The sequence below is a fragment of the Coturnix japonica genome, chromosome 3, assembly GCF_054131305.1.
Source record: "Coturnix japonica strain WE chromosome 3, WE-NBRP24, whole genome shotgun sequence".
NCBI lineage: Eukaryota > Metazoa > Chordata > Aves > Galliformes > Phasianidae > Coturnix > Coturnix japonica.
This window is the reverse complement of record NC_140665.1, coordinates 18024497-18051238: the sequence shown is the minus strand read 5'-3', so window position 1 is coordinate 18051238 and position 26742 is coordinate 18024497. Positions and strand designations below refer to the sequence as shown.

The window sequence follows — 26742 nt, the reverse complement described above, 5'->3', positions numbered from 1 at the left end:
CTCTGCTGTATGTATGGGGTTCACAGTGCTCCAGTCTTGCTGAGCGATGGAAAAATCTTTGTGTTTTTTTTTCTATCGAGCTTAAACCATGAGAAGTGCTATATTATATCTGGTAAAGAGACCAAGAAAGCTAAGCAAAGCTGACAAGCCACTGTACAACTGGGGGTGTCAGAGAAACCACTGTGTACTCTAGCTTTGTACGATTAAATAGCCATCTCGCTTCACACCCACAGCCACGGAGCCACTTCATTTGTGTTATAGGCAAAGGCAGCCTGCAACAGGCTTCAGTTAGATGAAGAGATCATACTGTCAACAAGACTAATATTTGATTACTAAGAGAGAGAGTTGCAGCCAGGAACAATGCATCTCCAAGTTTACACCCTTATGATCAGAAGGATAATCTATTGATAATCTGATTTTTAGGAAGAGTAACTGGAAAAACAGTCTGGGAGCAGCTGAGATGGCATTCTGCTGTGTGCCTTTGGTGAAAGGATGTATTATCACAGTCCCCAGCACTTAATCATTGAGCGCAATACGCAGAAATAGTCAGAAAGTTGCAGACTGTGCTGAACGGGTTGAAAGGTTGTGGGAACATGTTCTGGCACAGCCTTGTGCTGTGGTGAGACACAGAACAAGGGTGAAAGGATAAACCCTCTTCACTCCTTAATTCAGCATCATCTTGCTTCCTGGAGCAGAAATAATTTCCATTACTCATTTAGGGTAACACTTTTCTAATGCATATTACATGGAAATTTCTCAGCTGCAAATCTTTGGTCCTGCTCAAACACTGCAAAAAATCTTTAGTATATTACACAATGAAGTATTTGTAAACACAGCTGACTTGAGTTTAACAGGAACTTTAGCCAGTTGGAAAATAAACCAACAGTGTATTACATGACAACAGACCAGCCTGGCATGAAAACTGCCAAGATCCTGAGGCCCTGGAGTGTTTTCAGAGTAGGGCAATGAAGCTATGAAGGGTCTGGAACACAAGTCTTATGGGAAGGACCTGAGGGAGAGCTGGGATTGTTCAGTCTGGAGGAGACTCAGGACAGATATTATTGCTCTCTACAACTGCCTAAAAGGAGGTGGTGCTGAGGTGGGGATCAGCCTTTTCTCACAGGTAACAGTAAAATAAGAGGGAATGGACTCAAGTTGCACCAGGTGGGATTCAGGTTGGATATCAGGAAACATTTCTTCTCAGAAATAGAGGTGAGGCAGTGGCACAGGCTGCCCAGGGAGGTGGTGAAGTTACCATCCCTGGAAGTGTTCAAGAGACGTGCAGGTATGGCACCGAGGAGGACAGCTGAAAACTCACTTCCTCGTGTAACTGTTTCCCAGCTGCCTTCTTGTCACAGAACACAGAATGGTTTGGGTTGGAAGGGACCTTAAAGCCCACCCAATCCCAACTCCCTGCCATGGGCAGGGCTGCCCCCTCAGCAGAGGCTGCCCAGGGACCCATCCATCCCAGCCTTGAATCCTCCAGGGATGAGGAACCCACAGCCTTCCCGATTGCATTCAATTAGTTAGGGTGGGCTAGCGAGTGCAGACAACTGTCCCCACACACAGAGGAAAGAACATGGAGGGTATGGATAAGAGCCTAATACAGAGCCATGGAGTGGGCCTCACAGGCTCTAATCTTTCTTATGTGTACCTAACAAGCACGTGAAGCTGTTTCTCCTGCCAGTGGCACCTCTTATGCAATGTATTTTGTTCTTTCAGTTTTGTTCTTTCATGGAATAATTTTTCCTCTGCTCAGTTCTGCCAATGTCAGCGTTATCATTGCAGCTCCACTTCTTAGAATAATTGCATATGTACAAACAACCAATTTCTAGTGATGCAACACTCCCGATTTTCACATGACCACCTTACTATCAACTACCTTCAGCAAGTAAACAGAGATTTTATCCTAATGGTGTCAGAGATAGAAGGATGAAAGCCCAGTCAGACAAGAGTGTACTGTATTTCACTAGTTACAGGTGCGTTAATGTGAAAATGACCAGCTTTACTCAGTGAGCTTTGTCTTTGCTGCTTGGGTTTGTGAGCCCAACTCTTCAGCTGTACTCTCAATAGCACGTGGTGAACACACTCACAGGGCAACCAGAGAGTTATGAAATGTATGGTCCAAATAAAATATCCAGGCATGGTTAAAGAAGTGGATGTTTAAGGATACTTTACCAAACAATTCAGCCTTTCTTCTTTAGACAAGGGAGAAGTACATCATAAAGCTGAGTCTTCAGGGTGAATGAAAGACACAGTGGCTTTGTGTTAATACTGGTAGAACAACTACAGAGGTACTTCGGTATGAAGGAACGGAGCGCTCCCTTCACTGCTTTACTTAGACTTGGGAATATTTTGATGTTCTGTATGTGCAATCTTTTTAGCTCGCTAGAGAGACCAAGGGATGGTTCAGTCTCTCATCTGGATTTCTTACATATTCTTACATATATTGAAAGGCCTATAGTAGTAGAAATACCTTTAACCTAAATGAAAATAAATAAATACATAAATAAATAATAGTGTGTGCTAATAACAGAAAGATAAATTCAAAACACAAATCAGAACCTTTTCACAGTTAGTATTTCACCTGTAGAATAATTGATATACAGATGTAATAGACCTGTGATCACCCTTTAAGAGTGAACTAAGAAATGCTTAAGCATTTAGCACTTAAGCAGCGTTAAAGACGTTATGTTGAAGTTAATGTAACAGGGTATTTGAACTCTGTTATGCATAATCCTTTCCTGTATTTGCTTTTAAGTCTCACTACCTGCACAAGCCTGGGGTAATAGTTCTTCCTGTCATAATCTCGCTGTAATTTTCATCCCTAATTTTTTTCCATAAGGCTTAAATTATGTGCTCTGATTGAAAAACAAATAATCCAGTTTGAAGTTTAAAAATGAAAGGTAATCTCTGGCTTTACTTTTGCTTCAAACCTTCTGGTTCCATGTTTTCCTAGTAACAAACATAGTGCATATTTCTAAAAGGCAGTTGACAAGAAATGTTTCTCATTATTTTAAAAACGACATATGGGCTCCTTGCTGCACTTCATGTTTGCTTTCTCCACTGCCTTTTGCACAGCGTGTAGACCACTTGGTTATGGCCAAAGCTGTTCTTTGGACAGCAGAAGAAGGATACCATATAGGAGCAGAATCTATTTTATTGTAGACTGGGCAATTCATGAACCAGAAGGAGGAAAAAATGCAAGCCATTGGATGAACTGAAGCTGCCATGGTCATTCCAAAATCACACTTGGCAATCAGAAGATGAGCGCTGCAGAGAGAGACATCAGTAAGCAGTATGATCTGCATGGAGAAACCTACAAGGTGCATAAGATAAGACCAACGTATGTATAGGATTTGTGAGATCCCTCTCAACCATGGAGTAGAGCTTTCATCAAACTTTCAGAGAGATAATTTAGAGCTATGGCTTGCTAGCTCAAAACAATAGTTCATAGACCTTGATGCTTAGTTTGACAAGAGTCTCAGGGAAAAAGAGCGGTGCTTACCTTAAATCACTTGAAATGTGATTTGTACATGTGATTCTTCTTCTGTGCTCCTGCAGTCATGATTTTATCACATTGAGATCAAGGCACTTCAACACAGAAGAATGTAAACTTCAGTCATTTTACTTCTTTTGGCTCTGAACCAGGCTGGCATCAGCTTGGAGTGTAAGAAATTGCAACTGACGGTCCACAAAACAAATTGCTCCACTAAATAGCTACTATTTAAGAAGAAAAAAATCTCACATCCCCAGTTAAGATTATTCATTTAAGAGATGTGCCTTTAGTGTAAATCATCACGAGGCAGCCTTTTACAATACACAAGAGGTAACATCTTGGGTGTAGAACTTTCCTGACAGAGGAAAATACTGTGAAAGGTATGGAGGAACATAAAACACTATCACTGTTGAAATGGCTGACAAAACACTCAAATACCTTGAGAGGGTCCACATCTGCTTATTCTGCAAACTGTTATTTACAAGCTAAACAGAAAAATCCTGCACAGAAAACTGTCTGTAGGCACACTAAAGAGTTTCTCTGATTAATTGCGATTAAGACAGAATTACATCACAGACCTCCTTAGTTGCCTTTGTTATATTTCTTTGCCACTTCCATCTACACAAAGTACGTTAATATTAAGTTAACATAATTTTTTATTCTTGTTTTTCTCAGATTATTATTTATTCAGATAATCCATTTTAAAAGCGATTCTTTAAAATCAAGAACTACTAAAAAAATGTCCAAAGAACTACACTCCCTTTCCTGCTTTCTTCTAACTTAATAACATCTCCTCAAAGGTCATACAATGATGGCTTGTAATTCAGTAAACAAGAGGAAGTTTTTCTGGCCCTTATACATAGCAAGTGCTCATACTAAAAGCTGCAGCTTGATGATTAGTATTTGTTTTCTTTACCCATTTACTTTTGCTTTGTATCTGTGAGAGAACATTTACAAAAGCCAGTTTCTTTCATGTCATTTATTGCCTTGCAAAACACAATCCACAGCAAACAAAACAAATCAGCATCTAAATCCTTTCAGCTACTGCACTTTCCAATGCTGTAAAGTAGGTGGGAAAACTTCAGTCAGAAAACAGGGGTCAGTTGGAACACATTCCCTTTAAAGACCTCAGCACTTTTGCAGTATAAAGACTTAATTGGGATGGCAGTTTTATTTTTATTAAGTTCATAGAAACCATCATACCAAAAGGCAGAGTAAATGCTCAAATCTAAGATACAGATCTTCTACTGGCTACCTTTGTGGAAGCAACAACTTTGGAGTCAGTATCATTACCTAGCAGGCCAGTGATCTTATTTCAGCTAGTGATCTTGTTGTATCAGTACCAATGACTTAGAGGTGGCAAAGCATGTAGATATTAATCTGTAAACTTCGTGAAGTGCTCTCTAAAATGTGAAGTGGCCCCACGTTTACAAGCTATTATTTAATAAATACTGTATTGTAAAAGTGTCATAAAGGTATTTTATAAGCAGTTACTAATGCCTTTGCTTCAGGCTGAACATGTAAGAAGTCACTGAGCAACCATTTGTTATGGAACGCTGTTTGGCAATAACTTTTGTGACACACCTTGCCAATATTTTATTTCAGAGAAGTGTAAAGCTGTTGGCCTCTACAGCTCTAGTACAGATGGTCCAAAAGCCAACTACGTTGGTAAGTACTGAAGTTTTCAGCCTTTGAGAAGGAAAGCAATGGCAAGAAGAGTAAAGGCATTAAGTACTCAATTATACCCTCTCTTCTTTTAGACAATAATCACCAGTTGTGTGATTGGATGGAAATGGACACAAAGGCATTTAAAATTATTTTGTATTTATACATTCAAAACTTCCTTGCTGGAATTGAGTAGTTTGTGCTGTAGTAGAGGACTAACTGGAAATGCCATTCAGCATAAAGTAGTTCAGCTCTTCCTCTAGAATGGGCTTCTGGACACAGCATTTGCATTTCTGCAGGGTACAGTGCCTCACACAGTATTCTCAAATAAAGAAAGTTTCAATGGCAGATTAGTAACATTGAGGGATAAATTGCCTGTCAGCAATATGCATCACACCAGTTGCTCTCTTTATAACAGCTATCACATAAAAAATACTGTTTTCTCTATAAAAATGATCCATTACCTGACATGAATAAAAGAGCATGAGTCTCTATGTATCATATTAATTTTCTATGCTCTGAGGATTTCAAGTGTTAATAGGCTTTATAACAGAAGAGTTTACCGATGTCCAACAACAAACTGTGTAATGCTGGCATATTACTCTGTCAGCTGTGCTAAATCTGGTCTCAGTACCACAGTGTCAACATCCAACATCCATCAGGTGCATCAGCCGCACACAACTTCAAGTCAGTTCTGTGGCTTTCTGTGGAAGTACGTGCAGATCTTCCTCATGGAAACTGGAGTGGTTACAGCCTACAAAAAAACAAAACCAACAAGACATGTTTCTGAGTTAACAGTTTGTATGCTGCAGAATTCTTAAAGTCTCCTTTCCATCACTGCTCCAGTTTTAGCTTCTCAAATCTGAGCTAGAATATACTATGTGGGACAGATAATTGTTGTATGGTAATCACTCTCCAGGGCAAATCTTAGTCTTTATGTTTAAGCAGGTACACCATAAATCACAAGCACTTGCAGGTTTTCTTGGTACCACTACAAGATGAAGAGTTCAACTGCTGCGACCCAAGGTGTGGTGGTCTGCACACTTCACACCTTGTAGAAGTACTGAAAGAGATGCGAGATATTTCAGCAAAACAGGCCCTAAACATGGCAGCAACTTCTAGCATCAAACATTCACTTGAAAATAAAGCGAAATTTTGACAATTGGAAATTTACTTGGAAAGCACTGAAATAATATTCAGTCAAAGATGCTTTAGGACCTAGAGCCCAGTTTCAGAGTTTAGTTTGTTTTTTAAATATGTAATTTCTCAGTATGCATGTTAAATCCTCCAGTCCTCATGCCAACTTCTCTAGCTGCTTTATAAGCAGGTCATTCAGATCCTAGGATGAGCTCAGTGACAGGTTTCTTATATATCAAAACTAAGATTATGTAGGTCAAATCCCACCCTCTGACTCTTCTGCGATTCCTTTGTTTTCTGTTAGTTTTCAGTAGAAAGAACTGGAGGCATTATTTAGCTCACGGTTTTAACATGGGTAAAAAGTTCTCTGCTGCTTGGGCTAGAATAAAATTTAGCTCTTTCTTCCAGTGCTCAAGTGGCTTTTCAGTAGTATTAACAGGCAGATGTGACACTGAACAGTAGATCTGCCAGGAAAGGTGCTGTCATTATTGCACTTCTCAGAGAAGAGCTGTATTTCAGAAGACAGCCACAGCCTTCAAACATCCAGCTGGGAGCTATGAGGATTTCTTAGCTTCTGTGTGCTCTAAGTCCTTCTCAAAGGAGGTACAAGACCATCTTAAGAATTCTCCTCCAGCACAGAATGGATTAGTGTATTACAGCATTAATATACCTAGATTATTAAGCGAGAAATAATCTCTTGTCCATAATTAAAGATAGCAGACAATTCTCCAAGCGTTTAAGAGAGATCTGACCATGTGTAGAAAGGGGACAGTGGTACCTAGGAATAACTTCTCTCGTTACCACTGCCCCTGATCATCCTACTTACAGCTTTTGGTGAGGTGGTCGCTACCGCAGCCTCTTGACGTTTTGCACTGGAGTTGTAAGATGATGGGGGGCTGCCAGCTTTGCCAGTCCGTAGCCTCTCTCCCAGAGCAGACAGCCAGTTTCTTCTTTCTGGTGAACTATTCTCTTTATCTACTACATCTGAGTGTCTCTCATTGGGAGACTGTAAAACAAGAGGGGGAGTTGAAGTGCCGGATGGATTAACATGATTTCCAGGAAAAGAAAGCTCTTTTGGGCTGTGGCTCTTGTCTTCATGCTCATTATCCAAGTCAGCCAGGCTTAGAGAGCCCTCATCACAAGCTCTTTGGCCTGCAGCCAAGTGACATAAATTTAGCTTGGACTTCTTAGCCACATGGTCCAGTTCAGTCACACAGCTACAGGCCTGCAGACACTTCTGCCCTGCTTCATCTTCCTTGCTGCAGTCCAGCCTTCTCTTGGCACGCTTTTCAGCCTGTAAGTGTTGTGCTTTAGGAGTGCTAGATGTTTCCAAGAGACTTTGTGTGACTTCTGCCAGGGCTTTTCTAGGAGAAGGTGTCTTTTTCCCTACTTCTGGGGAAGAGCAGGGAGTCCTGGCAATCCAGTGTTTAATGGACATTTTGGAGGAAGGCGCCAGTTTGGGAGAAGCACGTGGGCTGACTCCACTCAGCTTTGCTGGAGTGCAGACTGAGGCCATTTGTGTTTTGAGAGAGATTGTTGGAGTGTTTGTAGATAGAGGAAGGTCTCCAGAATAACTGGGAGCACAGGCAGCTGGACGTGGTGAGGAAGCACATGGGTTGCCCACTGAGAAGGCCTTGGCAGGAGTATTCTGCGGGCTGGCTGATCGTGCTGATGGAGCAAAAATAAGCAGTCTGATGAGAAACACAGAGCAGCAGACTAAAAACAGCCCTTTCATACCTGTCCCAGCTAGGAGATTAATTCAGTGCTGCCCCCGATTCTCAGATATACCCTGCTGAATTAGATTGCATGGATGCTTCTTTTAACAGTTAAACTGATACAAGTCCACATAATCCTGTATCACTTGGCTAAGTATAATACAGTACGTTGGCTTAATGTCTGACTTCTATTCCTTCTATGACTAGAACCCTTACTTAAGCTGTAGCTGAGGGACTAATGGATAGACAAAACAGATCTTGAATCTTCTAAGTTTATCGAGCCTTGCTGGCAGCTTTGCAATAGTTCAGTCCAGACAGCTCTGTTTTGGGAAGCTGCCTGAAAACAAGGCTGGCTCTCTATTCACAGCTGGTCAGTCTATCTGCCCAATCTTTAAGTTTCATGATTGAATTAAGGGACAAAGGTACCAAAGGTACAATTAGCAGGTCCCATAGCTAACTGTGCCAGGAAAGCTTTGTTATGCAATGCCATGCCACAGGATCAATGCTCCTGGTCAAGCATTAACAATTGCAATTTTTTAAGATGAAAAAAAAATGAGAATGGGAAAGTACATACTTTCACCTTCTTGTCTTTTTGATGGAGAATTTTCTGCATTGCTATTTTAGGACAAAGATGGCAGTTATTTACCACACCCAATGACATATGAGAAATTCTTCACCTCCCCAGCAAGGATTTAAATTCCCAAGAAAAAAAAAATCTGTCACTGGCCTTTAAAACAAATGACCTCCTGACAAATACGTCATAATGGTGTTTGAGCTCACTAGTCAGGCTGTTAAAATCCCCTGCTTTTAAAGCAGAAGCTTCTGAAAACCCAGGTTATTAATACAATAGTCAGAGGTAGCTTTACACCTAACACTTCACAAGGACCTTAACAGTAACAGCGGGCATCATATATAGCAAAGATCTCAGTCTGCAGAAATACTAGAGAATTTTTTTTTATAGGACCCTCCAACAGAGAACACATTTACATGTCTTTTAGATGCCTGCACATCTAACTTGGGGTGATGCAATCAAATAAGATAGCATAAGATAAGACTCCAAGCGTTTCCTCTCCCAGGCACAAGAGCTCTGACTGTTTTCAGTTTTCCAAAGGTTTAATCCAAACTCATAATTTTCTACATTAGCTGCTGTAAAGTACTTCATTACAACAATGAGAAATCTAGTGTGAATAACTTGCCTTTTTCATTAGGATGTAGGGCTGTCTCACAAACAACATGTCAAGTGAACACCTACATGACTCTTTGATACCATTACAAGCCTCTTTTGACCCTTCCTCTTATTACATTATCTAGCCCTTTAAAATAAACGACCGGTGCATGAGATCAAAAGGAATATGACACCATATTAATGGATCTCACTACAAATCACCTAAAAGCAGAGAGAATTAAAGGCTCCTTTCCAGACAAAATGTGCTACTTCATAATAACTTACTTCAACTTGGACTAAGAGAAAATCACTGCCAAGATTGGGTCTCTTAATCTTCACTTTAATGAGCACTTACAGAACAATAATATCTCAGCTGGGGAACCCAATGCATTTTCAAAATTAAGCTCCTAGAGGTAGAAGAAAAGAAGCAAGCTCAGCAGTTCTCGTTCTCTAATGACCATCTACAAATCCGCACAGCAGAAATGTGGCATGATCAGCTGGGTTTGAGCACTCTCAATCCCATACCAATGTGAAAGCTACACTGTGGAGACCTTGGATAACAGAAAAAAAGCTGTTATGAGAGCTGGAGGGGGGTCATGGCAAAAAGCAAACTAGTTATATCCCCAAACTTAAGACAAGGATACATTAATCAGGCTTCTGCTGAGCCAGTCTCAAGCTGCTCCCCTTCATGCTGCCATTCCACATAGCATTGCATGTCTCCATATACTGTATCTGCAGTCAAGTTGAATAACACCAATGCAGATATCTGAGAAATTTCTCACCTTCTCTGCTGCAAATTCTTTAGAACGGTATTATGAACCTCCAGATTTAAGAGTCATGAATTTTCCATGCGCAGACCTGCTCCAGGAATTTGGTTACACAAAAGCATAGAGAAAGTAGTGCAAATTAGGGAAACCACAGAAACAGTTTCCAAAGGAAAGGAAACTCTGCTTCCTACACTCCATAATATAGGTCAACAGTTAATGTGCATCCTATGCCTCACAATTCATTCCACACAAATGGGTGGAGAACTACCTAGACTTCATCCCAGCCGGTCTGAAATACTACTTAGTTGCATGCTCTGAATCAGTCTCTGCAGATAACTCCTATATTTTAACAGCATGTGCTTTGTGTTCAAGAGCCAAGGTCAGCAGGAAGCCTGCTGTTGTGTTTGCAGTGTCTGTGCACTTCCTTTTCCCTCCTGTGTTGCTTTAATGCAGCAAGAAATAAGCTATTTTTCTAGTATAATTGCTGAAGCCAACTTGTAAAGTTTCAGCATACAAATCACTTTGGATTTCAGACTTCTACACTAGACTCACATTTACTTCTCTTCTGCAGAAATTAATACACAAAGTGTACTTCTCAGCCTGCTCTGAAGCAGTATGAATGCACACACAAACCGTAAACCACCGGCAGAGCAGAGCTGGCACTCTCCCTGCTATTGTCTTGCAAACTTCCTGCAAGACTGTTACTCAATGGCAAAAGGTTAGATGTAATATTATCACTTTAGTGGGATTTGGAGACCTTCAGCCCTTATATGTGTTAGCCAAAGTGAAATTTATTCAGAGAGTGGCTAGAAAAGATAGGTAGAACAGAGGAACTCAAGCCAACAGCTGCTGGAAAGCTATTGTATTACCAGTTTCAAAGCCACACTACAGAGAAGCTCACCTTATTTCTCTCTGTCAGGGTTATTTGCCTCTCACCCACCCTACTGTAACAAAATGCAAGTTTCAAGCAAGTCAAAGTAGCACTATGATGCAAGATTCCTTTCTTTTCTCTGGGGTACTGCCCAGTGAGCTGCTCCTCTTCCAGAGAGTAGCAGCAATTCACAACCAAGGCTACACTACAGACATACAACTGAATTTTCCTGCTGGCAGTTCTTCAGATGGATATATTGTCATGATCTTGATCAACCTTAGATATTCCTGAGCGTGGCAGAGCTGAGATCTGCCTGCTAGCTGTGAGAGCATGCTGGATTTTTTGTCTGATCACCTGGGCATTGTAGAAAAGTATTACACCTGAATTGATGGACATGATTGATCAATAATGTAACATTAAAATCACATTGTGATTCACAATTGCGATCATCTACATGCATTTTGGAAGCACTTGCACTAACTGCCATTTGTCTGCATGGACAGTCAGTTACAACAAGATGTAAAATTAATAGCAGCAGCAAAGAATGCTGTCCACAGTTTAACCACTGGGAAGGAGGAAACAATTCAGAGTTCCCATGCTGTGCAGTCAGCCCTCTAAAGGGTAAAATACAAAACTAGAAAAAGAGCATGATCTTACTTTTCTCAGTTATCATTTGATTTGAAAAAGTATGACTTGCTGCTACAGCTAATGATCAAATCCTCTTTAGCTGGAACTGTAAGAATGCAACTGTGAAGCAGGTGATTCTGGCTTCCAGCTCCACTGCCTGAATAAGTCCATGTACACATTACATCTCCTTGGGCCGTTCAGTTATCAAACACTGCTGATGCCCACTGAAGACCTGGCTGCCTGACAAGTTGTATTAATAAATATTTACTTTGGGGGCTGGTCATGCAGACTTCAGCATACTGTAAGCTATTTCAGCCAGCTCATCTTGGTGGTACTAGAAGTATTTACAAGTAGAAGTGTTTGGCTGGCTTTATGAACTACTGCCTAATATGAAAAAAGAGAAGACTAGGACAAGCCAAAGGATTTCACTGGTGAGCAGCCAAATTTCAGATGCTATGCTGCAGAGCAAGATATCACAGGGGCCTTACCTGCTCCATGTTGTTCTTCTGATTTCTTCTGTGTGACCCAGCCCACCAACATGGCTTTGCTGGACACTGATTTTTCCTCCTCAGGATGAGGTTGTAGGCGCCAGATCCTTACTGTGTTGTCATCAGAGCATGTGGCAATCTACAATATAAGTACATCTGGGGAGTGGCCAAGACACATTCTGTGGGTCACAGGCCAAATAAGCTAGGACAGCTACACCCAGCACACCACACCAACATGTATGCAGGGCAAAATCTGGATGGGGAGGATACAAGATCTGCCCGTTAAACAAACAGAACAACCCAACTCTATTCCATTACTGTACCACAGACAAGTGTTTGCTTTGAAGGGGAAATCAAATCTATCTTCTGGGAAAATCCTAGTTACCATCTGCCTTGTACAGCTCTGTAACTGAGGACAGCCTGCTCAGGAAGGGCCAGTGCATATTTTGCAGTTTCCATTGCTCAGTAGCTAAAAGTAGCCATGCTACTTCTTGCACCTGCATCTCAGTCTGTCTGTTATTCAGGACCTTTTCTGCCTGAGGACAAACTTTCGCAACGCACAGAGAAGGTGACATTGGAAGGCTTTTGAATTAGCCGTAGGCGCTATCTCTACAGACTCAGATGTCAGCAGTATCTGGCAGAGAAACCAACCCTGCTGGAAACATTCGCCTAGATTCCTGCTGTGGCTTCACGTGTTCCAAAACAATCCGTGCAATCTATTTCAAACAAGCAGTAGCATTTAATCTACTCTTGTACAGATCTCTTTGGATAGGTTATCTGGTGACTCGTGGGAATCAACAGCAAGAAGGAAATGCTGTGGCTGAAGATCACAGTAATCTTGGATAGGAAAGTACTTCTACTGTGACCTCTGTGACACCAATATTATGCTCACAGAAAGCAACTTGGCCTCTCAAATCACTTGAAGCAGCTTCTTGACCTTTCTTAGCACAGTGTCCTCACTTTCTCCATGTTTCATGTCCTGTACTGCGCCTAACTATTTTTTATCTGCGTTGGTATACATTTTAAAGGCTGTACTGGTCTGCATTTCCAAACTATGATCAGAACACTAGGTCACACAGACAATAGATTTCATCTAAAATGCCAATCCATGTACCACTGTACATCTTAAATAGCTAAAACAATTATCCTTGTTTGCCTGCAAGACTCCCATTCTCCTACATTGTGTAAAGCTTTTCTAAAGACCTGGTGCTACAGTGAAACCTGGGCAAAGTCTCTGACTTGCTTAATAACACTGAAGTGCGAGGAACTATTATTAGGGCACTGTCTAGGATTTATTAGAATTACTTCTCATTTTGATCTAGATCAATCATTTAATCCAATGCCCTCCTGCAATTCCTTTCCTTCTAATGATACTTGGAGTACTATTACTGACAATTTTACTATGAATTTTTGGGTGTATATGCAAATATTTGTTAGGAAAACAACTCTGAGTATAAGAACAGTTATGAGGGAAGAGACCACATGATTTTTAAAGGGCATACTTCTTACCACTCTGTACAAGACTGGCAGATATACCAGTGGTCAGGCAGCAGAGTATGGAACCACAAAGCAAGTTTTTGGGTTTTGAAAGATCCGATAAAATGCTTTCACAACTTTGCCTCTCACAGGCAGTAAAACAAGCTCTAATCAGAAGCCTTTGTTCATTTACAGTTTGATACGTCTTATCAAATAGCCCAATTAAAGAATAATTAAGAAGTTCCGTTACATTTACGTAACAAACTTGGTTCACTGCCCTCAAAAAATGAGCATTTCTGGAAGTTATTAACTAATAACTTCCTCTCAAATAAACTAATACTGTTGTAATTTTGAAAAGCAAATGCTGCCATGGCACATCTATTGTTTCACAATGAAGACAGTTTTCTAGAAAACAAACCTTAGTGAAGTCTGAAGGGCACCAAGCAATGGAGGTAACCTCTTGAGCGTGGCCAACAAGGATCCGTGGAGGCAGGCTGGGTTCAGAAACCTTTGAAATTCCATAGAAAAATAAGTACAAAATCAGAAGACCCATACACCACTAAGAAAGACCTTCACAATCCACCTGTGAACCATACAAGACAGATCGCAGAATCATAGAATCATTAAGATTGGAAAAGACCACAAAGATCATCTAGTCTAGCCATCAATCCATAGCCGCCAGGCCCACTAAACCATGTCCCTCGGTACCACAAATGATAAATCCAATTGCCTGCTGCCTACAGTCACAGTCCATTGCAGCTGAGAGGCAAATCCAGACCTCCATCCCTATTCCTAACTTCAAGGACTTCTTTCTGGCACTGGCTGCCTAGAGAGGTGTTGTACCCTCCTGGGAGACACCACAGCTCTGTGGCTGTGCAAAGGCAAGACACTCTGAAAGACTAAATGCCTCAAAGCAAGGGAACACTTTCAAAGGGATGGTGCTAATAAGGATGGCTATTCCGTGACAGCTTATCAGTAGCCCATGTAGAACAAGTCCATAGTTTCACTTCAACACTTCATGGACTACCAAAGATATCCTAACACCCCTCCTTCCTCAGAACATACCCCCACATTGCGTACTGTTGCCAATTTCTTCTGAGAGACAAGGACTTACAGGGCTCTAAGGATCAGTTCGTGTTCCACTGCTAAAGGTAAAGCAGCTGGTCAGCAATGAGATGCACTCACTTGCCTGGGAACACTTGTTTATTTCCTGCTGCACGTGGGATTTCTGCCAGAGCTGTCAGCACAGCACACTATGCAAAGTAGTATCTCTATATTTTCTAGGTAAGATGCTTAAAAGTTTAGGAAGATCACATTCTGAATGAGAACAGGTAAGTATATTCAGCTGCTATTTTAAAAACAATCTGAAAACAAATGGTTTAAAAATGAATAACAACAACAACAAAGTCCAATCTATGAATACTTACTAACTTCAGAACTGGTGGCTGCCAATCAAATGAGCAAGAGAGCCTCTAAGAGTTGATTAAAAAGTTCCCTAAAGCACACATGCTCATTAAACTTGGGTCCTTTTCTCTTTTGCCCTTCATAGAAACCTTTCTCATTATTGTTAATCTTTATTCTTATTACTACTCTTCAATTACAGCTTGTGTAAGTGACAGATACAACTGAGGTTTAAGCATTATGTAGCACAAGGAAGAAAATACACACACATACACACACACAGAGACAAAGATTATATCCAAATTTTGCATGCTTTCAGCAGAGAATCCATTCCAGATCTATGAGTCACCATTTTCAACGTGACATTATATGGGGGATTTATAAGGGGGATTCGCATACATGACTAAGTGAATGAACAGATCCTTTACTGTGTGGGAAAAGGAATAGATGTTACATATGGATTTCAAAGAGAGATGCAAAACATCAGGGAAGGCTTCTGATTTACACACATTTTCTCTTGTGGATGCCCTCCTACAACCTGCACAACTGTAATTGAATATCCAGCTTCTACATCTTAAACTTCTTCTGATATAAACAGGTTCTTCATAATAGGCCATGTTTTCTTTTTCGTGGCTTAGCAGAGGCAATTGCTGATTAAATATCCACTAACTGCCTTGTTCAGAGCATTCCTGTCTCTGACGAAACATGTAATACCATAGAAACTAAATCCCTATTTAGGGAATAAGTGACGGAGGTGCAGAGAAAATCTTTGTTTATATTTAAGAGCAGTCTTGCGCTGCACACAGAACAGTTTAGTAGTCACTGACTGCTGAAAGGAAAGCAGAGGAAGAAAATTCCTCCATCTGGGCCAACTTGATGTTACAGTGCATTAGTATAAACTAAACCAGTTACACCCAACTTACCATTCTGTGAAACAAAGGATGGTGTGTTCATTAGAATATGAGGGAGGAAGAGGCTAAATGACATCACCCATTGTTGGGTGCTAGAAAAAAAATGCATTAGGAAGAGCTTTGTATTTCCTTATGTCCTTGGGATGCCAAAGTATTTAGAGTCCAGAAACCTTCATTTTTAGCCTTGCTTTCTAAGGAATGGAGGCTTCTGCAGCAAGAGATTCTATGATTCTAAGAGGATCATCAGAGGACTCGGAGGATAATGAAACTATGGAAGTGCAAGTCTATAAAGCTGATTTTAATTACCAGGGAGGTAGCTCATTTAGGTACCATTTACAGAGAACAACTTCTCTGCTCCCAGGCTTTTACAGTCCTAGAGTTGTTTAAGAGCCAGTTCATTAATCAACAGACTAGTAATTAAAACAACCAGCATAATAAAGTGAGCTTTTATTGTCTGAAAGTGATGTTATATGTGAAAGCAGACAGAAACAGCATCCTCATCAGCAATACCTTCTAGCCACAGTATTCCTTGGGAATTGCTGACCCAAGTGCAAATTGGCATTGCTTACAAAGTTCCTCAAAGAAATAATCTGGGTAGACAATACCTAGTTTTGTTTTTCCTTCCTCAGCAAGGACTTGGTCAGCCTTTCATGCCTCTCTGGATGAGGAAAGTTAGTACTCTTCTTTGAGTTCTTTCCAACATTACCTGCTAATTGCTCCTGAAATATCTAAGCACGTATTTTCAGCGTATAGTAAATCCTCCTCCCAGAAAATACACATATGTTTTGGTGTCACTAAAATCTGTCAACAGTTAAAACACATTAAGAATTCGAATATGGCAGATGAGAAAAAAAGACCAAGTTTTGCTGAAAGTCCCACTTCCTAACATGACTGTGGAATTAAAAGTGATTATCTGATGATTTACTTAATAAATATTCAGTATGATCTGTCACCCACACATAATAGAAATAGATGCTTCCCATAAGCAAATGCTTTTAAATGTATTTGCTTAAAACTTGAGATGCTGTGTTGTCCTTGAATGGCCTTGACCCAGTTCCAGCCTGCTTTCTACAAAAGTGTCCAAACACGTGAGTGTTGGCTGCACAGCCCAAGCTTGCACAGGTATTTTTGCTGAACTCACACTGAAGTGAGAAAGGCTAAAATTACACTGCCTGACATGCGACTGGCCATGTTGCTGCACTCTGCTCCTTCTGGGTAAGCAACCTAACTGCTTACAAGAAGTGTTCTCAGAAACAAAGGGACGAACTGCTCAAACCACAATCAGAGTAGGGCAACTCTCTGCCCTCAAAGCTTCGTACTGTACTTTCAGACTCATCATGAAAGGAATAAACAAGTCAGCATTTCCTGGAATTACCCCAAACCTGAAATAAGCAGTTACCCGTGACTTCTGTTTATTCTACTTGAGATAAGAAATCCACTTTATTCCTGAATGGCTGTAGACTATGGAGAGCAGAACTTGAAGCATGCCTTATTCTGAAGTCCCTGCTATTAACTATGTGACATTTGCATTTCCTACACGTCAGTGAAAGATGCCAAGTGACTAAGCCTCTCAGCTGTCAGACAGTGCTTTGGAATTTTGCTGAAGGCTCTGGCTGAGCTCTTGCTGTAATACAAAGGCTTTAACTACTGTAAATTTAGTATGGTAAAAAGTTAAGTCTGAAACAAGAGCTAGAAAAAGGGAGGAGGAAAAGAGTGCTCTTTAAATACTTAAAATATAAGTTTTTTTTCCGACATACTCCATTGCTAAATATGAATAAAGAACTGTCTACTTGCCACAGGCACCTAAATCAACAGGATCGAAAGAAAACTGTACTGCCCATTAAAACTAGATTAAGATTAGCAACTTGCAATAATCAGCAGTGATGAGAGATGTACTGATGGCAGGAGGTTAGCTCTGTTTTACATTAAATAGTTAGATCTAGCCTTGACAATATACTCTGAGCACAACATGCCAGGATCTAACCCCACGCTGCATTAAGGAGGAGTGAAAGGCAGGGAGTGCCCTATGTGAACATGAAAAGCAAATGAAACCAAAGAGCTGAGCAGATCTGGGCAGCCAGCCTGGGGCTACACACTTGGGTTTCTCCCAAACGTCTCACCTTCCAGATGTACGCGTTGCAGTCACTTGAGCCACTAACCAGGAACTGGTCATCTGGGCTAATACTGGATTTGATGTAAAAGGTAGAATTCTGGTGTCCGCTGAAAACCGCCACTGTGAGAAAAACAATGAAAATAAAACCAGCACTCAACACACAGTTGAGGGAGTTGGTTGCATAAGCAGGGCTGATCTGACAGGCTTTTCCTGCCTAGCCATGTACATTCGAGAGAAAGCAGTTGTACTGCTTCCTCGCTATAGGGCTGGGAGCTCCAGCCAGCAGGCAGCAGGAGGCATCACTCAATAGGAGCCCTTGCATCTCCCTGCATGAAGCAGGTTTACAGAAAAGGCTCTCTTCACAGCATTATTAAGATGCATTAGGTTTATTAAAGCTTTAGCTCCACTCATATCACAAGGCCAAGACATCACCTGAGGTACCCTTTGCTCCTTCTTCCCGATGCCACCAGCCAGACCCACTGTGTTAACAAGGACAGTCGCACAGAAAGTTTCCACTGAAGCAACCAAGGCTACTCCTTTCCCCTGCTGCCAGCCTCTTTGTCAGCCAAACATATGCCATGTCAGCTACACTTGTCCATCATCTATATTTAACGTCCCAGTAACGCTTCACCTCAAGCCTCTGAATAGCTCCTGCTCTTCCTATTGCAAGCACCGGAAGAGTCGATGGCCAATGCAGGAGCTGAATGTGATTCTGCAGCGCTTGGCCATGCTACACCCAGCCTTCTTATCAGGGTGGAAAGGGCAAGTTTCCCTATTTAGCACCACGTGGGGCTGGCACGCCCTTGGCCAGCCCTGGCACAAGGCACTCAGAAGCGGGGACACCATGAATACTGTAGGCTCCACAAGCAGTTAGCAGTCAGTTAGACGACTTTTTGTCTCTTTTCCATCATGAGTTTGACAAAGGTGACCCACAGACTGGAGGACACATGGTTGCCTTTGGCTTTCTTTGAAACCTTGTGAGACCCACAATGTACTTTGATTTTAAGCTGCAGCTCTTTCTGCGCAGCGGTTACAGGAAAATCCTATTACTGAAGGATTTCCTCACGGCCCTCTTCCAACTAACGCTGCTGTCCCGACATTAGATTGGAGCAGCTGCCATCTGGAACCAGCCCAGAGAAGCAGGAGGCCTAGCATCCTCTCAGCAGCTCGCCCCAGCCACAAGCATGTGCTGCCCTCTGCGGGAGGGCCAGCTCACTGATCCCCTGCCAGTTCCCCAGAAGTCCTGTGTTTTTCAGTTAGATTGAGGTTTCTGTACAGGATTTAATTTGCTAACTTGCTGACACTAGTCAGCAGAAGATGACAGCTAAACATAGAAGTAGGTGGTAGGCTGGCCTGGACCTCAGACAGAAACTGTTCTTGGAAATCATAGGATATCCCAAGTTGGAAGGGATCCATAATAATCATCAAGTCCAACTCTCAGCTCGGGGCCATGCCCACTGCCCTGGCCTGCCTGCTCCATGCCAACCATCTTCTGGTGCAGACCCTGTCCCCAACCCCCAGCTGCCCCTCCCCTGACACAGCTCCATGCCATTCCCTTGGCCCTGTGGCTGTCACAGGGAGCAGAGCTGAGTGCTGCCCTCTATTCCCTGTGAGGAGCAGCCGCCATGAGGTCTCCCTCAGCTCCTCTGCTCTGTGCTGAGCAAACCTAGGGACCTCACCCACTTCTCACACACCTTGCCATACTGACCCTTCCCCATATTTGCAACCCTCCTTTGGAAGTGGGACAGATCAGGGGAGTATTTCCACAGCTCAGCAGGGCACACAGGGTTTAAATCAACAACTGACCTATTAATATATAGTACTTGTACTACTTCTCCACTTTGGCAGCATCCCCACCCAACTGCCTGCTTTCCTAAAGAGCATACAGAAGAACACATTGTTCATTTAATTGCAATTAACTGGAAGACTGAGAAAAGGCAACGGAAACTAAATCATATGTCTGTCTGGAACGCATTTAATAAGATTGGCTGCTTTCTGAAACACAACCATTGGCCTATGACAAAGAAGTTTTAGTGCACCAGAGTCTGCGAACAATCTTGTTGATGTAAAGGTCACAGACACAGAGCTGAAGGAATCTAAAAAGCTGGAAAAAGACAAAGCATCTCCACAACATGCGGGGGACGCTTTCTTCCAGAAACTGCCACAAAAATTAAATTTAAGACACCTGAGTCTAAGAGGTGATCCCTTTACATGGATTCAGAGTTAAAATCTTTAGAGATCAGATTCAAAACTGCTTCAAGCAGGCAGTGAAACTTGTCTTTCTATGCTTTGTAATATCTCATTAGCAATGCCAGTCATTAGTCCATAACACCATCCCCATCTCTAAGCTGCCTAGCAAAACTGCTCCACCAGGGTTCCAGCAAGTGCTGTGAATACCTAGGGTTGGGAGCAAGCAATTTGCATCTATGCCATCACATTGCTTGTAGCTCTTACAGTGCTCTTTTCCCTGCTGATCAAGACCAAGTTTAAAGCAGAGGTCCATGCCCATACAATGCTACTGCAAGCCAGCTGCTTCATTTTAGTAGATGCCTGCTCTTGTGGATGAACTCAGGAACCTTATTGTATGCAATATTATTTTTACAGCTTATTCCCACAAATACCATTTTTACCTGGAAAGGTCTTTGCACCTGTCATGTTGAACATGTAGATACTATCATCAGTGCAGTTAGCAAACAGATTAGCACCAGCGGAATCCAACACCAGACTAGAATATCCTAGAGACAAAGAGAGAAGTTATTCCCAATAAGTAACTCCACCAAAACGTTTTGGAAAACAGGCATTGTCAAAGAAATGTCAAGAGAGGGAAATCTGGACAGGATCTGTCACACAGGAGACTGTCACTGGAAAGATGACTTGTTTGCCAGAACACTTGCTGGAGAACAAAAGTTTTTAGCACAACACCAACATTTTCTCATGAGGATTCAGAGTGCTACTTAGAATTCTCAGCTTCAGAGCAGGCAAGCCACTTATTTGATAGTTTCAAATGGATAGCAGGAACATCCAAGTGTAGAAGCAGAGGTTAAAAACACATAAATCCTCATGGTTAGTGGCACTGATGGCTTACAGCATCTGCTGATTTGCTGATGATTTAGGCTTAAGCAAAATCTTTCCCTGTTGGCAAGTTATTTCATTGTCAGCTCCTCAAAGATTTCCCTCATGTTATTGGGAATAATAATGACCATTACTACATCAAGAGGGCTATTAGACAGGTTGAGAGCAATAACTATGTCATACTGTAAGGTGTAACAGTATCAGTTTTGCACTGAACAGTTTCAAGTACGCTCTCAAAGGTTACAATGTAAAAACCCTTCCTCGCTGTTGTCTTTGCAAGATACAGTGCAAATAGAGTTGAACTATCCATTAACTCACCCAGCTTGCGAGTGCTGGTGCCAGGATAGAAAAAAGACTTCAGAGGCACAGGATCCTGACGGTAAGCAGCATAGTTCTTGCGCAAGTCCCATACTTTGATCACACTGAAATATATGAGTATAGGTGTCTACAACTTGCCAAAAGTCAAACCTTCTTTTGCAGTGCAGACAAAGCCTTCTAAAAACATAGGAAGACAGGCTGCCCATTAATAAGGATTGTTCAGTGATGGCACAATGGAGCAAGAGTGGAGCAGAGCTGAAAGCACATTTGTTCTGCTGGCATGGATGAGGAAGCAGCATTGTTTTGTGTAACTAATACAACACAAAACACAAGCCCACAAGCCAACTTTCCTCAACTAGTAAAAGACATAACAAAGATGCTTTTATATTCCATTTTTTTAAAATGAAGCCCTTTGAGGTTTCTCTTGCTCTCTAGGAGCAAGTCTCTATCACGAACCATGGGATGGAGAGTCAATATTATGTGTCTCAGAAAGGCTCTGGCCACAGTGAAACATGAAAGACCTGAAAGATTAATCTCTGTACTGAAAAGCAAGATATTTTCCTGAGCTCCAAGATGCTGCAACAGATCTGGCATCAAAAAGAATGTATCCTTTGTAACTCAACACAACATTTTCTCAAGTACACCCATACAAATTTAAAGCCCCAGTCTCCTCCTCACATCCCAGAACAGCTCTCTGCCTAACAATAGTCTGCTTGCTTGCCATCCACATTGCCCCATAGCTATACTAAAGTTAATATTTACCATTTAGGCACAGCAGTCTTGGGTAAGGAAGGAAAGAACTATTCAGCTTTGGCAATGCAAGCTGGCAGCAGGTTCTGCTAACTCTATTCTAATACTAGGGATACCCCAAAAGTAATGCATTCTATTTATTACGTTGATTCATGTCAGAGGACGTTGGAGTCCAAATGGTTGATGCGAGCACACTGAGGAGGTAAGAGGTATGTTTCAGCAGTGGCGACAGCAACAGTGGGTCACCCCTACTGGTGCAGATACTTATGAGCACAGCATGCAGGATCCTGCTCATCACTGGGAAAAATACATAGCTAATGGCAGTGACTATGTTGGAAAGCAGTGTTTTGTAGATGAGAATTTGCTCTATCAAATAGCGTAACTGTGCTCTATGTACCTGTTAGTTTTCATGGAAATAAACAGGAGGCATTACTTTTGGAGCAAGCTATGTAGTAATTGTAGCTTTGCGAGCCACTGTGACCTTAGACAAAGAACCTCCCAATCTTTCTGTGTCACTAAGAAAAACAAACAGAAAAGCATGTATCTTCCTTTCTTACCCATCAACAGCTCCTGCAGAGATAAGGGTATGTTCATCTTGAAGCAGCACCACAGTTACACTCTGCTGGAAATCCTTGAGGAGAGAAAAAAGAACTTCGTTTCCTTTCATGGTCAACAGAGTCTTGCTGCTAAGCTGAAGGCCAAGTGAATATTGAGGACACCACCTCTCCAGCAATCTACACTTTTCTTGTCCATAGGCCAGCCTGAGTTTTGCTCTACAATTAGCCTGAGCTTCTCAGGCTCCCTCCTGCTAGAGTCTGCTTTGTGTTCTCCAGCAAGTTGCTCACTGCAGGCAGGAGAAGGTGGAATACTAGATTTCATTTAGGAGACAATAATCCTTTAACCCTGCCCAGCATTGTGGTTAAAGGACCACAGGAATTGGTCAGCATAAGATTACACCTCACAGGTCAGAAAAAAGAGAGTTCCATGAGAGCATTTAATAGATGGAATAAGAGATCTTATTCAGGAATGAGAGGCTGTTGTTTATGTGGTCACATTTGGGAGGTGTACTGTGGAGGGAATAAAAAGGGAAAGAAAGGAAAAAAAAATTGGAGCCCTTCCTTTCCCACCCTTCAAAAGCAGAAAATGTAGCCACTCATTTTCTCTCTGGAAAAAACAGATGTATTTTCACATGGTATTTACACAAAGACAGCTCTGATGGCATGTAAGTTATTAGAAAACAATGTCTAAAATTAGCCAGAGCAAGTGACCATGACACAAAAACCTAACTCTGCAAAAACAAATTAGAGTGTTTACAGAATTCAAGCCAAATATTTCTCACTGCAATTACTTAGGAAAGCCACTATGCATGACACTGTCCTCAGAGCAGAGGTCTCTGTTCTGCCTGTCTTCCTGGCACCTACCACTAAGGGAGCAAGTCCTCTTGTGTTCTGCCTCTTCTTCCTCAGCTTGGAAGGAGTCTGCTTGTCAACCACGTTGTGTGCCCCACTGATTTGATTCACCTGCCTGTAAAATCCATCTGAAAGACAAATACATACAAATTGTCAGTTTCCACACCTATTTGATTTTGCCACCATTTTCACGTTAACGGGCAGCAGCTTGGAATAAATCCTAAAAAGCAGCTGAGACAAGCTTTCAAAATCAGTAATGTATTCTGAAAACATCAACTGCTAGTTATGTACCAAAATGATGAGACACATTCCAGAAAACTGCGGGTGGCAGGGAACTGAGAAGTACGAGGGCATGAACTGACTGGTGAGGGAGAAGCTCCAGGAAGCCGAAGAGTAGAACCATCACCCTGCATGTAGGCGTTCCTGCAACACATTCAGTTTCTCCCAGGACTCACAATCTCCTTTGCTCCTTCCTATTCTGGTAGGAAACTTTCCAGCATTGATTAACCCCCTCCCAATGACTCTGAGTGAATTGCTCTCACTCAGCCCATCTCAGTGTTGGCCTACACAATGATGCGTTTTGTACCACCTTATCTCTTAAACAATACACAGGGTTATATCTGGGCAACACAGACATCGAGCTGCCAATCTGAGACAAAGTGAAAAAACCTGTTAGACACAGTCTGATCTATTCTACCTATTCCGTCCTCTCTCTGTACTAAAGCAGTACCTAATTACCTGGCAATCTTCTCACAGAAGTATCACCTATCTGTAATCAAAAGCATGACTCCAGTAAGTACATTGGAGCACTATTTCTACAGGAGCTATGGAGCTTTATTAATACATATCTGAAAGTTCAATTACCTTTCTTGTTGCATCTGGTGTCCCAAACCATGATGTTTCCATCTCTACCTCCAGTACAGAAAACAGCTGAGAGAGAGAGAGATAGAGCACTATTAATTCCCAAGAGCTGAGGAACTGAATCCAGCACAATGCCATCTATGTGCCCCTAGAACTACAACAATCAGGCCTTTGGTGTTTTCTGTCTAGATTCTTTATGGTCTTTCCTTAGTGCTACTGTAGGAAAAAAGTGCTTACAAAGAGTATTTCCAGATTTATGTTTGTAAGTGAGGACTGAGTGACTTCAATGCCATGTCTTAAAATTGCCTGAGATCAGAGACACACAAACAGTATCAGTTCACTGCAAGGTTCCAACACTACTTAGGTCACTGCTCAGCCCACCTGTACTTTGTGCAACCAACAGATTCCAAAGCCCTTTTTTAGCCCCGTAAGAATAGAAGTGGTAATTGGAGAGAAGAAGGGGGAAAAAAAGACAAGAAGAAATGCCAACATTTACCTTTCTCAAACCTCGAAAAAGCAACTGACTTGAGGCTACACTGGTGACCTTTGCATATGCCAAGCAGCTCCCCAGCTCTCACATCCCACACCTTGGCTGTCTGATCTCCTGAAGCAGTGACCTTCAGAGGATAGAATAAAAAGCTTTCATCATATTCTGCACGCCATTGCCAAAACATTAAGAATAAACTTAGATAGGAAAAGGCTTCTTACAATCCTGTGCTCTCCTGGTACCCAGGCAAGATCAAAGACAGCATTTGAGTGAGCCTGCCATTCTGACAAGAGAACAAAAGCCAAAATTAGTTCAGTGCATATGTCCAGTACAGCATGACAGTATTTTGCAGGAGGCTAACAAACATCAGACATCAGAATCCGAAAACAGGTTGCTCCTTTGTAGCTTCCCTCAGGCAAGGCAAACACTCAACCATTCAACTCCCATTGCTTTTGTAAGAGCACACTCACACGGCTGCTTTGTAAACAGGACTCTGCAAAGTATATAAAAAGATGCAAGTACTTCCCAGATTGAGTTTAAACAGCCTGCATAAAGCTTTCCTTGATTCCAGCGCATCCCATACTTCAAATGAAGATCACTGAACACTTACCCTTAAAGATCACTTTGGTGGTATTCTGAGCTTCAGTATCATACAGTCTGACAAACCCTTCTTCATTTGCAACTGCCAATATGTGCTCAAAATTTGGGGCTGAAAAGAAAATTGAAACATAATCATCTATTACAAGGCTGATCCACAATTGTGCCTCTTCCCTTTGTTAGGGGAGTACAGGCACTTTAAGTGGGGTGCACACCAAATGGACAGCTAGAAAAAATAAAGTAACATTTACACAGTGATCTCCATTCTCAAAATGCACAAATATTGCCAAGCATTTATTTCTAGACATTCCGTTCTTAAACTGTAGTATATAGGAAATAGAGCGGGTCAAGGAGCAACTTCTAAGACAATGCCCTCTTTCACTAGCACTGATGGAAGTTCCTTTCCTCCATCTTTATGACCTGTCCATCCACTTGGTTGTTTCCCAAGTGCTTTCCTTGGAAGTGAGATGGAGGAGCAGCCTTGGAGAAAGGCCTTTAGGGTCTGATTGCTGGATGGTCCTGCACGGAGCCAGGACTTGGACTCGATGATTCTTATGGGTCTTTTGCAATTTGGGACAGGTCAGCGATTCTGTAATAACCCCATGGCACAACCAGAGTACCACACACCAGCACTCTGCCCTAAAGGTCTCCAAGACCTGCCCAGGGGCCCCGGGCAACCTGATCTAGTAAAGGTGTATGTTTGGTGGCCCTGCCAGGCAGGGGGGTTGGAACTACATGATCCTTGAGGTCCCTTCCAACCCGGGTCATTCTGTGATTCTGTGAAGACCCAACATGTAGGACGTGGAGGTGCACGTTCCCTGTTATCAGCACACGCTAACACTGAAGCTTGCCAAAAGATCTTGAAACATTCAACAGAAACGAGTTTACAGCGGGACCCACACACCGCAGCATCCCAGGATGCGGCCGTACCTGAAGAAAAGCTGCATCCGAAGGGAGGGACCGGCATTCCGATTTCTCCGTAGGAGAGGTGATCATCTTCCCTACTGCACCTATAGCCATCCAAGAGATGCTGCAGTGGAAGCGGTGAGGACTGACCTGAAACGAGACAAGCGGACCGTGACTGCACCGGCCACCGCGATCTGGGAAGCGAAGGGCCCGTGGGCCGCACACCCCGCTCCCAACTGCCGTGCGGGCTCCCTGTACGGCAGCCCCCGGTGCCCGTAAGCTCGGTACTCACGGTACTCGCGGTACTCACGGTGCCCGGCGGCACGGCGGAGCAGCGCACGGCACAGCATGGCCGAGAGCGCGCGGAACGCCACCAAACTCCCGCCACCGACCGACCCGCCAAACGCACCTCCGCTCCCTCATTGGACAACACGTGGCGCGCCGCACCGCCCTCTCTCCGCTCGGATTGGTCAGCGGAGTAGAGGCGGGGCGGGAACGGCTGTTGGC

General features: G+C 42.4%; 1 protein-coding gene across 3 annotated transcripts; it reads right to left on the bottom strand.

Moving 5' to 3' along the window:
* Nucleotides 1-4463: 4463 nt before the first annotated feature.
* Nucleotides 4464-26633, bottom strand: DTL (denticleless E3 ubiquitin protein ligase adapter). 3 transcript variants are annotated; one of them, XM_015857354.3, is made up of 15 exons: nucleotides 26528-26633; nucleotides 26260-26385; nucleotides 25343-25441; nucleotides 24954-25015; nucleotides 24742-24862; nucleotides 24249-24314; nucleotides 23397-23512; nucleotides 22533-22606; nucleotides 21226-21329; nucleotides 20466-20570; nucleotides 17843-17955; nucleotides 13829-13918; nucleotides 11935-12073; nucleotides 7128-7969; nucleotides 4464-5918 (listed from the first exon to the last, which is right to left on the bottom strand). In XM_015857354.3, exons 1-15 carry the CDS (start codon nucleotides 26583-26585, stop codon nucleotides 5853-5855), a joined length of 2181 nt encoding a protein of 726 aa, XP_015712840.2. In that variant the 5' UTR covers nucleotides 26586-26633; the 3' UTR covers nucleotides 4464-5852. The 3 variants fall into 3 exon arrangements, with proteins under 3 accessions (XP_015712840.2, XP_015712841.2, XP_085399043.1); XM_015857355.3 differs by having other exon boundaries at nucleotides 26546-26633; XM_085542917.1 differs by having other exon boundaries at nucleotides 26260-26386; nucleotides 26553-26633.
* Between the last annotated feature and the right edge of the window lie 109 nt (nucleotides 26634-26742).

Excerpts from the sequence above, each read along its gene's own strand:
- DTL (XM_015857354.3), bottom strand. The coding sequence starts at position 26,585 with ATGCTGTGCCGTGCGCTGCTCCGCCGTGCCGCCGGGCACCGTGAGTAC. Across the intron at positions 24,315-24,741 it reads TTTTTCGAGGTTTGAGAAAG|CTGTTTTCTGTACTGGAGGT; the intron begins GTAAATGTTGGC and ends TCTCTCTCTCAG. Across the intron at positions 13,919-17,842 it reads GCAACGCGTACATCTGGAAG|GTTTCTGAACCCAGCCTGCC; the intron begins GTGAGACGTTTG and ends GGAATTTCAAAG.